Source organism: Pholis gunnellus (assembly GCF_910591455.1).
Source record: "Pholis gunnellus genome assembly, chromosome: 10".
NCBI lineage: Eukaryota > Metazoa > Chordata > Actinopteri > Perciformes > Pholidae > Pholis > Pholis gunnellus.
Genome location: NC_136537.1, coordinates 23,150,647 through 23,163,628, shown reverse-complemented (window position 1 = coordinate 23,163,628; position 12,982 = coordinate 23,150,647). Strand labels below are relative to the sequence as shown.

At 45.5% G+C, this 12,982-nt stretch overlaps 1 protein-coding gene across 1 annotated transcript in view; it reads right to left on the bottom strand.

Moving 5' to 3' along the window:
• Positions 1-9,751, bottom strand: part of fat4 (FAT atypical cadherin 4) — a gene marked incomplete at its 5' end in the record, with an annotated part of 99,527 nt that extends 89,776 nt beyond the window's left edge. Inside the window, one exon of the mRNA XM_079167124.1 lies at positions 4,649-9,751. Within this exon, the coding sequence (XP_079023250.1) occupies positions 4,649-9,751 (5,103 nt within the window). The remainder of the gene's footprint in view (positions 1-4,648) is intronic.
• Between the last annotated feature and the right edge of the window lie 3,231 nt (positions 9,752-12,982).

Genomic DNA, 12,982 nt, shown 5'->3' with positions numbered 1-12,982 from the left:
GGGTCACGGTCGGACTGGACTGTTACCGTCCTTTCTCAAGCACATGAGCACACTTACTGAGACTGAAAAGCACAATTAGACCATGAATTACAATACACGAGGAGGCAGTTTGTTCTGCATCATTCCTCTTCCAGTTGTTGTATAATGTCCCTTCAGAGGAACATGAAATTTTAATACTAAGCTTGTGTATGAATCCAATGTAATCAAAGCGTTGAGTTTGATTCGACAAAGAACAGTAAATGCTGCACTTAGGGGGCTATCAGTATCACTGTTCGACCTTTCTCTGGGAACTGTAGTCATCAATATTTCAATTTGTATTAATACTCTCTCACACACAGACACAACACAGAAAGCAGCATCCGTATCGTATTGTCCGGCCGCTCGTGACCTTCTCCTTCCTGCCTCGTTGACCTGGCTGGCGTTTTATCTCGCCCTGGCCCTCCATCTTCTCTAAAGCTCCAAATACCGCCTCTGATGTCCGAATCACATTTCCCTTCATGTTGCATGAGGTTCAGCATCACACAAACACGGGGAGAGCAAAAGAGGGAATGAAAGAGAGGCAGAAAGAAAAGCAGACTTTGAAGTTCGTCGCCAACAAGATTTATGGATCAGACTGATCCACATCACACAGAGAGAGACACAAACAGATTCCCACAGACACAAAGCAGGCAGGCAGACACAAAAGAGATGCAAAGACAGAGAGATATACAACTTAACAAAGAGGAGAGTGGATGCAACAGAGCTGAAGCCATGCATAGCAACACTTTTATATCTGCCTCAGTCATCATGCATTCGCTCGCTGTGATGTCCAAAAAGCACACGACACAGCAGATACAGCGCTCTTGCTCCCACCTGCCTCGGGACATGATCAAGAGCCCTGCCCCTGCTTCTTCCTTCCCATGATTCCTTGCAACGCCGGCTGTGTCTGGCCCTTGCAGGACCCTCCTAAAACTGTCTCCCTCCGCCCCTCCTTTTCCTTCATTCCCACAACTCCCAATAACACCGTCTGACATGTCCAGAACCCTCCCAAACCCTTTTCTTTCTTCATACTTACAAACAGCTCTACCGTATGTCTCTCACTGGTGATGGGAGGGGAGGAAAGCTGGCTGACAGGGGCATCCATACACACTCCTAAATCTGCCAAGGCAAGACGCTGGCACAGACCAAAAAAATAACAAAAGCCTCCCCGATCCGCGGTCGGGGCAGTGCAACACTTTATCTGCGAAGGCAAAACAAAGGAAGGCCTGTTGAACACTCCGACTGTGTTTACTTTCTGGGGAGAACAATGTCTTTAAGAGGAGGGGGCAAGGACTGATGTGGCACTTGCGGGCCTCCGAAAAAACAGCACTTCATTTTGATTCACAGTGAGTTTAAGAAAACAGTTGTAGCAGTCTGGTCTGTAGGGGCTGGAGGGGTTGAATGTGAGGTGGCAGATGAAGGGAAAGAGTAGAGGACAAGAAACAGAGAGTTTCATTTTTTTCTATTTATTCTCTGTGATTTATTTCCAATGATTGTATTTCTTTCTTTAAAGGAGTACACCACCATGTTTTCAGCATAGACTGAAGGGGATATAGTCACCTCGAAGTCATTGTTTGTGGACTACCGTTTTGACGCCTCGAGTTTGGTGTTTTACAACCAGAAGTGACACGAGAGGATGGAGCTAAGTTCTAGCGAACGCAGGATTTTAGGCGTCCAAAATGTTAAAATTACCTTTCACAAACTGAAAATACACTGAAAAAGGGTTTAAGATGTCAGACGAAAACATGGACAATTCTGAGACTGGACAACGCCGTGATAGCAACCTGTCAATCACAAGGTAGCCCCGCCCTAATGCATACCCTGCTTTATGGTCTATTTGACTCTAAATGGACCATAATTTACTCAATGAACATACTACTCTAAGTGCCTTCTGGCTTTAACATTTGCCTTTGGTGCCTTGTCTTTCTAGTAACATCAGCAAAGATCATTCTTCTTGGAAATAAACATATAAACATTTTAAAAAGTCTAATTGTTTTCCAGCACATTACACTTCTGATCATAGCCCAATCAGTGATATGCAGGTGTTTTGTCTTCAACAGCTGATTGGAAACACCGGCTGTCACATCACTGATTACGTTGAGGCCAAAAGTGGAATAGATCCTTGAGTTATGGGGGGAAAGGTTTCCAACTCCAAACAAGGACATTGCAGGATGTGATGAATCAAAACTTGGAGTGAAATTTAAAAAAAACATCCTGCTGAACTCTGTGAATGGAATCTGGATTCACCCACAATAGATGATTCTGCTGCCAAGAGATTTTCTCTCATAACTGTTAATTGTACCAGCTTAAAGAGGAAGAAACAACGATTTCTGGGGGATGAAGTCATTTGCATGACATTCCAAGACACTTAGAAGCTGCTGAAGTAAAACAACCAAATATGATCATCTACATTTCTGTTAAGCATTTCACAAACACTGGCTGGCTAAAAGAAATGCCCACTGCACATCATACGTGACCCAGATGTGAGACGAAAGTCCCATCAGTCGTGCAACGACAGATCTAATCAACAATCACTGACAATGAAACTTTCTAAGATGCCAAGAAGGTCAGGAAAAAAAAAAAAAACTCTTTCCACTGCACGGTCCTGAGTTGTTTAAGATCACGACCGTCGATAACACATGTCCAGCCAAATTCTCTTTGTTTAAGTATTTCCAAAACATCACACATGGTACGTAGGAGAGGGGAAAAAATGCCAGCTTTCCCTCATGCATGCAATCAATGGGGAGAATGGGAAATGGAGAATGTGAAAGGGTCACAACCCCAGGGGTGGAAATAATCCCCCAGTCGCTACCGGGTATCTGGTGTATAAACACTGCACTGGAAAAACATTAGTCTAAGTCTGAAGGTTTACACTATTGTACCACACGGTCCTTTGAGATCCTGTTGACAGAGGAGATACAAATAGTATGAATATGAACTGTGCATTTTGCTAATAAAACTACGGCTGTAAAGACTGTTGCATTTCAGCACAAAACCGGCCCACATTTCCAAATGTGGAAGGTCATTTGAATTCCTCCAAGTTATTAGATCTCACGCTTCTCAAACTGGAGAGACCGACTACTCAGCCAGGTGGTATGGTAAAGTCATTTCTCCACGGGGTGAGAAAGTTCAAGCTTAGCATGAAACCAATCTAGAGTTTAATGTTTGGGAAAGCGAGCACTGAAGCGCTATATTCTCTCATTAGCCCGACAGTAGAGTCTGCAGAAAAGCAGATTGCCATCTTCGCTGCAGGCAAAGTGAGAGAGCATTTGATATTCCCATTTGGCCCGTGCAAAACTTTAAGTTAACTTAGCTAACACGATTTTGCCAAGTAATCCTTGATTTCTATAACGTGTTGAGTTTGTCTCCAAATAACTGATTGCTGTATTAGATTTCAGTTTCAACATTTGCAGTAGTTGAGAAGGCATCAATAACAACTGTCAAAGACATTCCGCTTAAATCATTTCACATCAGGCATTTTTGAAATGCGGTAACACAAAACACATTTCTCAAGAGGAGAAGAAGCTTACACCTTTTTCGTTTTTGCTCTGGGAAGTTTATTTTATATGCAGCGTGTGTGCCACCAGCAAGTAATAATATGGCATTTCAAGTCCTGGTTCAAATGTCCAAAACATATATATATAGACTCACATTTGTTTTTCATTTGGCTGGCGGCCTGAGCCACCCTAATGTGGGTTTAGGGTTCCTGCATTACACTTCAGAGAATATAACTCCCTCTTTCTGTAGGGAGAGCCTGAAAAAAGGTGCATCGCATAATGCAAACTCAGTGGACAGCTTAAGTTTCACTGACTCTGCCCTCAGCGTCTTTTTAAGAGTCTTAAGAGGTCACCCAATTTTAATGGTCACTTATTGCCTGTGGAGCAGTTCCCTGTGGTATAAAAAGGGACCCCAAGACCACCCCAGTGTCAAAACAGCCTCGGGCTCTAGGGCTCAAAGTAATACTGGCACTGATGATGCATACCTGCACAGGAAGACCTTATGAATTACTATCCATCTTGAAACACTGGGGAAACCATCAAGGGGCCTTGAACCTGAAACAGCAGCCCTGAATGATTTACGTCTACAGTGGGGAAATTAAAAATGTGGTCCTTTTTTTTGATTTGTGCTGTTCATATCCGCTGATAAGAATATTTCAGTTTACAATAGCAGCAGGAGAGGAGCTTGGGCAGACGACATGCAGCACTCATTTCCCTTTCCAAGACTTCTCAAATATCAGAGGAGGCACATTCAAGATGAATTTTATGGCTAGTATGTTTTTGGAAACAGGAACAATAAAGTTATCTTGCCAACGAAGGCATTCTTACTCATGAAGACTATGATTTAATATAATGCAGAACCATGTGTAAAAAAAGGAATTGAATTAATGCACAGACACATGCAATAGGTGTCTCTGTCTTATGTGTGACTTGGACAGCCTCACTCCCCTTTTTCTTCCCCCGAGTCCAAACCTTGATCTCATTATACTTATTCCATCCAAATGTCTCTTACAAATGCCAGTGGGTGAGTTCATGCCCTCTCCGTGCCAAACAGATGAAATAGACCAATGCAGCTAAATACTATGTGGCTTTCCAGTACCTTTAGAGAATAGAAAAGTCAGCAGTGTACTCACCTCAGCACGCTGTGTTCTGGGCTGGCTGGCGTCCGTCTCGATGGCGTACACATCCACCAGGTAGAGGTCGGAGCCTTGTTCTCGGTCCAGCTCTGCAGCCGTCTGTATCACTCCAGTGTGCCGGCCGATGGTGAAAAGGCGTCCCACGGCTTTTCCGCCACTGCGAACAGCCACGATGAAATACTCCACTTTGGTGGCTGAGCCCCGCGGGCTTGAGGCATCCAGAGAGATGACGTTGGTGCCCGGCGGCTGGCCCTCTTTGACGATAGTGATGTACTTCGGCTGGGAGAAAACGGGCCCATCCAACCCTTGGAGGATAATGATGAGCTCAGTTCTGGAGGTCTTGCGGCTGCTGCCGTGGTCGGTGGCTGACACGGTGAGCGTGTACATGAGTCGGGACTGTACCAGCTGGGAGGCCAGACGAATATCTCCGCTGTATCTGTCCATGATGAAAGTGTCAGAGTCCCCTTCCGCAAGCTCGTACTCCACTTCTCCGTTTGCCCCCTCATCGGGGTCAAAGGCCAACACTGTTGTCAGGATGGAGCCGATGACTATGTTGGGCTCAGCCACGAGGGCATTCTGGGACATGAAAGTGGGGACATTATCATTTAAGTCTGTGACCCAAATTGTGACATTTTTCAGGGCAAAACGGCGGAATTCAACTGGAACTGCCTGGTCAGTGGCTTTGACTGTCAGCTCGAACAGATTTGAAAACTCCCTGTCGATTTCCTTGCTGGTGTATATGAGCCCGGTGCTTGAATCAATGGTGAAGTGGCCTCCCCGGGGAATCTGTTGAACAATGGAGTACTCCAGCTCCCCGTTTATGTCTGCATCTGTGTCGTGAGCTGTAATGGTCATGACTGAAGCTGAGAGGGGAAGATTTTCAGAGATGGATTTGAAAATGTCACCAGGGGTAAATATGGGAGGGTTGTCGTTAAAATCCCTGACGTGAATGACCACAGGAACGGATGAGGAGCGGGGTGGTCTGCCGTTGTCTTTTGCGGTGATGTTGAGTTTGTAAAGTGACTGAGTTTCAAAGTCCAGCTTTTTAACCAAAAAGATGCTGCCGGTGTTGGGGCTGATGCTGAAAGTGCCGTGGTTGTTTGTGGCTGTGATGCTGTATGTTATGTCGGCGTTCTGACCAGAATCTGCATCAGTGGCGGTCACCGAGGCCACCAGCTCCCCTATCCTCATGTTCTCCAGGACGTCCACGGACTGTGAGGATTTAGGGAAGGAGGGGGAGTTGTCATTCTCATCCAGGATGCTGATGCTAAGCATACAGGAGGAGGACAGGGGCACAGCTCCAGCATCAACAGCTATGATTTGTAATGAATAGGAGGATGTAGATTCATAGTCCAGCTTTCCTACTAAAGTAATTTGTCCAGAGCTGCTATCAATAGTGAACTGTCCTTCCTCGTTGCCCGTGGAGATGTGATAATGAACTAGTCCGTTTTTGTTCTCATCCACATCGGAGGCGGAGACCCGCAGCAGTTGAGTCATGTTTTGAGCCGACTCTGAGATGGAGGCCTGGTAAATGTCTTTAGTGAATTTAGGAGGGTTGTCGTTGATGTCTTGAATGTAAACTTGTACTTTGGCCTGGTCTCTGAGGGGCTTGGGGAGACCCTGGTCCGACGAGACGACCACGAAGCTGAACACGGCGGCGCCTCTTTGTCTCATGAGCGTCTCGCGATCAAACTGCAGCGTGCTAGTCAACTCCCCCGTGATGGCGTTCAGCTCAAAGTTGGGCTGCGGAGTCTCAAATGTGTATCTCACCTCGCTGTTTGGGCCAAAGTCCTTATCCTCGGCAAAAACATGGCCAGCCAGCGACCCCCTCTTCTGCTCTTCCTCAAAATGAAACACATAATTGGTGCTGTTAAAGAGGGGACGATTGTCGTTCACGTCGTCTAGAATCACGCTGACATTGACGGTGGCACTTAGCGGCTCCACAGCCCGGTCTTTGGCCACGACCACTAAGTTATATCTGTCTTGTATCTCTCGGTCCAGCTCTGCCTTGATGTACAGCTGCCCATCTGGAAAAATACCAAACAGATCGCCTGTGTTGCCACCCGCGATGTCATACATAATCTCCCCATTGAGACCAGAGTCTTTGTCGGTGGCCTCCACTTTGAAAAAGCGGCTGTTGACAGGCTCAGACTCCAGGATGATGACCTCATACGAAAGCTGGTCAAACACTGGCGAGTTGTCATTGACGTCATAAACGCTGACGATGAGGATGAGGCTGGAGGTGTGCTGGGGGACGCCCATGTCTGATGCGATGACCTCGACCTCGTAAGAGCTCGTGGTGACCTCCAGCGGCCCGGTCAGCGTGATGAGGCCGTGCTTCTCGTGAATGTGAAACAGGCCTTTGGGGTTCTGTTTGAGACTGTAAACCACCACGCCGTTTGTGCCTTCATCGGGATCAGACGCTTTGGCCTGGAATATGACGTGACCTGTGCTCCAGTTTTCCACTGCACTCACATGCTCCACAGCGTGAAAAAAACGAGGGGCATTGTCATTTAAGTCCTTCACCGTGACGTTAACCAAGGCCTCTCCTGTGATCTCCCCAGCTCTCGCTACAACCTTCAGCTGATAGAAGCCCTGCTCCTCTCTGTCTATCTGGCTCGATGCTGTGATCTGACCTGCGCTGTTCACCAGAAAAAGCCCCCTCTGGTCGCCTGAGGTGATCAGATATGAAATGTTTGTGTTCAGATCTACAGTAGTGGCTGACACGGTCCCTATAGCTGTCCCGATGCCCACGTTTTCAAACATGACAAAACTGTACACTTCCTGGCTGAAGACTGGGGGGTTATCCTGTGTGTCAATGACAGTTACAGTCACTATGGCCTGGGTGTGTGAGCGCAGGCCGCTACCATCTGCCGCTGTCACCTGCAGCTGGTAAGCAGTCTTCTCCTCTCTATCTAGGGGCACAAGTGTGGTAACTTTCCCTGTGTTACTATTAATGCGGAATTTGGAAGCATCCCCAGCTGTAATTATATATTTGAGCGTGCCATTTCGGCCTAAATCGGGGTCTGTGGCTGAAACGGTGGTTACATAAGAGCCAGAGGGCTCGTTCTCTTTCACGTTGGCAAAATACTGCACTGGGTAGAAAACAGGCCTATTGTCATTAATATCCCTCAGGGTGATGTTGACTTTCCCTACAGAGTGCAAAGGGGGGCTACCCGCGTCTGCTGCCTGGATGTGAAGTAAGTAGGAGGCCTGGTCCTCCCTGTCTAGCTCTGCGGCCGTGCTTAATCGCCCTGACGAGGCATCCAGGCGGAACAGCTCCTGGACACTGGCTGGAGTCTCGGCATCAAATGAGAACCGGACAGTTCCATTGGCTCCGACGTCATCGTCTAAGGCCGACAGCACCAGCAGCTCAGTGCCGGCAGGAGCATGCTCCACCAGCGAAACATGATATGTGCTCTGCGTAAATGTGGGCACTTGGTCGTTCACATCAGTGATGTTAACTATTAGTTTAGTGTAAGACATCTTGGGCTGCAGCCCCTGGTCTTTGGCACTAATGTTAAGCACAATTTCAGATGCTATCTCCCTATCCAGTGATGCGGCGCTGGTCACCAGACCACTGTTTTCACTGATGGAGAACCAACCCAAAGCGTTTCCAGACACCAGGGAGTAGCGCAGGTTGGCATTCTGCCCAGAGTCACCGTCTGTAGCAGAAACCCCTTTAATGTAGCTGCCTTTTGGTATGTCTTCACTGATATCTACCCTGTACAGTGTTTGCTGGAATATGGGTGGGTGATCGTTGATATCATTCACAAAAATAACCAGACTGGCGAAGGAGGACCTCGCAACAGGCGTGCCGTTGTCCGACACCGACACAGTCAGGTTGTATGAGGAAATTCTCTCTCTGTCCAGCACACTAGCCACTTTAATCAGACTTAAATTGGGCACGGGGGACGTGTGCACTTCAAAGTGCCTCTGCTCGTTGCCCCCTAAGATTGAAACAGATATGTTGCCGTTAGCTGTGGGGGAGTCCGAATCTGAAACAGTGAGCAAAGCCACGACTGTGCCAATCTGTGCGTTTTCATCGACGGAGGCAAATTTAGAGGTCGTGGGGAAATACCTGAACTTCACGACCGGGTCGTTATCATTCACATCTAAAAGTTTGACCGTGGCTTCTGTTCTGCCTGACAGAGAGGGCACCCCGTTGTCTACTGCATGAATAGTCAGGGAGTACTCTTTCTTATTCTCATAATTCAAACCCTCTTTTATAATAATAGTACCGGCTTTGGGGTCAATTTGGAAAGGTGTTCCCTCATCTAAAAAATACCTGATCTCAGCGTTGGCTCCCTCATCCTGATCTGATGCTGTAATCTGCAGGATACTAGAGCCCACTGCTGCGTCCTCAAAAACACTGTTTTGATATTGGTCTTGATCAAAAATAGGGGGGTTGTCATTTATGTCTTGAATAGTGACGTTCACTTGCAGGTAACCAAACTTTTTCGGGTCCCCTTTGTCCTCCACTTCCACCAGGAGCTGGTAGAAGGGAGTGACTTCCCTGTCCAAGCCTCCAGTGGAGACGAGGTGCAAGAATGCCCCCTCTCCACTAGGATTGACTGTAATATCCAGGCGGAATTTCCTCTGCTCGTTGCCTTTCACTATTCTGTACGTGGTGTGATCAACTCCGTTACTTCCAATGTCAGAGTCCGTGGCGGTGTCCAGAATCACTTGCCGACCGCTGCTGGCGTCCTCCTTGAAGGAAACGACAATCGACGTGTCTGGAAACACCGGAGAGTTATCGTTAATATCCAAAACCACTATCCGGACCTCGGTGGGGTACGTGGGCTGGCTGGACAGCACCACGACGTTGATGACATCACTCTGCAAGAGCTCCCTGTCAATCACCGAGGAGGTGTAAATGACTCCGGTGGTGCCGTTAATTGCAAAAAGTTTGTGGCTCTCGCTGAAGCGGTACGCGAAGCTGAGCTTGGTCTCTATCGTGCCCACGTAGGTGCCGACGGGCTGCTCCTCCAGGACCTGGAACTCTTGACGTACTTGGCTGGATGCTGAGTACCGCGACAGAGTCCACAGCGCCAGTAAAATCAAATGAAACCGGCCCAAGCCCCTACCTGTGAGCGCCATGGTCAGTCAGCCGGTCCCCCTTTCTCAGACAGAGTCCATGCCTATGATGCATCCACTTCACTCACTAAAGCATTGTATTCCAGCAAATGTGCAGGGAATAAAAAAAACTCAATGGTAAAACCCAGCAGCGACTCCTTCCACAGTTATTCACTGTCCCAAAGTACTCCACAAGTGTTATTCTTTATCCTGCGCAGCGTTTCGATGCAACAAAATCCTCCTTGAATGGAGAGAATGAGTCCTGCAGATCTGGAAAGTTTCGATTCAACTCCGCAAAAAGCAAAAAAAAAACAGGCAGGAAACTGGCAATCCTTTGAAAGATGAAACAAAACTTCCTCACTCCTGGAAGATGCGTGAAAAAAAAAAAGAATAAAAAAAAGTGTATCCAAAGTTAGCGCGCGAGTGAGCGGTGTTGAGAGCGAGCAGGCGGCTGAGCCTATGCGCGCACCGTCCCGTGGAATAACGGTGCTTCAGTCATATTGTGCTCAAGAGTCCCTGTAACTTAGGACAAAGCTGGAGTTCCACAAACTCCCTCCCATCACTGATCCCATTGGATGCCGGTGCTCCTGCCCGCCCTCACACTGCCCCCCCCCCGTTCTCTCTATTGTGCTAGAGAGGATGTCAATCAAAGAGACAGGTAACGATGCCCAGAGCGCTCTTAATTACTCCACTAACAGATTAATGTGTTCAAACGGTCTTAATGGGCTCAGGATACGTCCTACAGAAACACACATCGTATGACAGAAATCATGCTCACAATTAATATATATCTTTAGATACTTGGAATAATAGGAGGTGATCTATGGACATTAAATGTGTATAGTTGCTTTAAAATCAAATATGAGTAGCACAAAGTCATGTTTGGAGTGTCATTAGTAGTACTATAATGAAACCATTAAAATATGATCATATGATTCAATAAACATGATTATGTTTATTACAATTTTCTGTAAAAACAACCGGGTATTTATTTATTTATAATGGTCTAATTGTGTTGGGTAATTAAGATGATTTGCATTGTAGATTGTACACTAAAACTTATGGCTTTCTGTGTACAATCAATGTGGTCTCTTCAGTTATTTTGGAGACAAATGCTATTAAAATACATTATATATATATATATATATATTTCTAAATTAAGGTAGGTGTCTAATAAAGCTCAATGTTAAGTGTAATTTCCAGAATTCATAATAACCAATGAGATATTTGCATATAATTGAAGGTGCAGGAAGCTTCATTTTATGGGTAAGTAGCTCCATCTACTGGCCAAATGATGGTACCTCCAACCAAAATAGATTTAGGAGGCACACATTTAAACATTTGATAACTGTGGTGCTGTTTTAGCAGTTTTTTTGGTCTTTAGTCAATATTTGAACCACATTAACATGTTAAAAAGTATGGAAAATATTAGAAAATAGCCATGTAAAGATTAAGAGTAGATATTTCTGGTAGAAGTTTTTGGATGTCAAATTATACTCATGCAAAAGTATTAGTTCGTCCTGCAAGTGATGAAAGGTGAGATGAGCCGTAGCAACAATCTGATCCGATCATTATTTTACTGCAAACGTATCGGCACATATTGTTTCTACAGCTCCTAAACTACAACTGACACTGGTAAGTAGAACAGATCCTCTCCCTGCAAATTAGAAAATAGTGATACAACCGGATCTTCCTTTATGTTCAGGGGAGCATCAAATCCTCAACTTGGTGAACATTCAATCAACATGAAATGCTGTTGAATAAGACATCTTATCTGTTTTTAACTTCCTAAAATGAGTCTGGTCATGCAAACCTTGAAACTTCCCTCAAATTAAGTTCCATAAATATTTCCCATTCCTGCTTGATGAGCAGATCATTTTCACATCTGCATATTGTTTCATTCAGTTAAAATATTGTCATTTTAGCAACAAGGCTTCATATTCAGTCTTTATGACTTTTCCAGCAGTGTTCACGTCACAGTTGTATGGAGTAAAGACAGTTAGTAGAAATAAGGCAGATACTATTAATACTACTGTATCTTAAATCACTTTACCACAAAAGACGTCCGAAATAAGTGCTTGCATGTGGTCATTAATTGCAGTACCTTCACTCATTACAATGTGGGTAAAGACATCATGTGGAATTCAAGGCATTAATGATTTCCAGAAACATATTTCAACAAACAGGCCCAGAAAAAATGAGTTCATTGAAAAGTCTAATTGCAGTCGGAGGAGCTGTTTGAATCATACGTAGATGATCTGGGAAGAGAACTCCTGTGCTCCACTTCATCTGTCCTGTGAAATAACATGACAGAGGATAATTACAACCCTAGTAGTTTAGTTGGACATAAATGTTTACTCAGGGTTTGGTATTTGACAATTTGTGGCTTCCGTAATCAGGCCGTCCGCTGCCTGGACGTTAAGTAGGACATGAGTCAACTAGTGTAATTGAATTACAGAGTGGGCTGGACTGGTCGGTAGCATGACACAGATTCAATGTTTTGGTTGCAGACAGAGCATCAAAGTAGATTACTCCCCCCCCCCCCCCCCCCCCCCCCCAGGAGACGTTTCACTAACCTGATTACACCGGCTAAGCCAGGAGCTCTCAGGATGCTTTAGATATAAATATCAAGTTGTGTTGTCACTGAACCGAGCATTCATTTTTACATGGAGATGTTGATCCGATGGGCTGCACCGACATTAAAAACAAATGCAAATACAGGAGCAAAATGAAAGTCAAAGTCTCTATATACATTTTTTTTTACCCTGCTATAATATTCTATTATGGAAATGCTGAGATTGTTTAGATTGCCGTTGATTTGGACTGTTTTTGCTCTGCATCAAACAGCTGTGATGTGAGCCTTATTTCTCTCACAGAATTCACTGACAAAGTCAGTTTGTCAGTGAATCAGTGGGTCAGTTCTTTCAACACTTTGGCCCAGAGCACAACATCTGGACAACTACTGTCCAGGTTACTATCAAACCTGGTATTGATTATATTCATGGTCGTCAGAGGAAGATTCCTAATCCTTCTGGTGACACTCGTGACCGTTTGTCTGCCGCCACAGTCAGTTCAAACTCTGTACTTGACAAACAGTCAATACTTTGAAAATACATCATCAGATAACTATTACATCTGTTTCGCAGCTAGAGTGAGCGGGGCAACAGGGGTATGACCTGAACGCAAATAACAGAATATAAGGTGCAAAGGCTTATAGGACCATGAAGCAGACAAGGGTCAAATCCAGAGAACTAA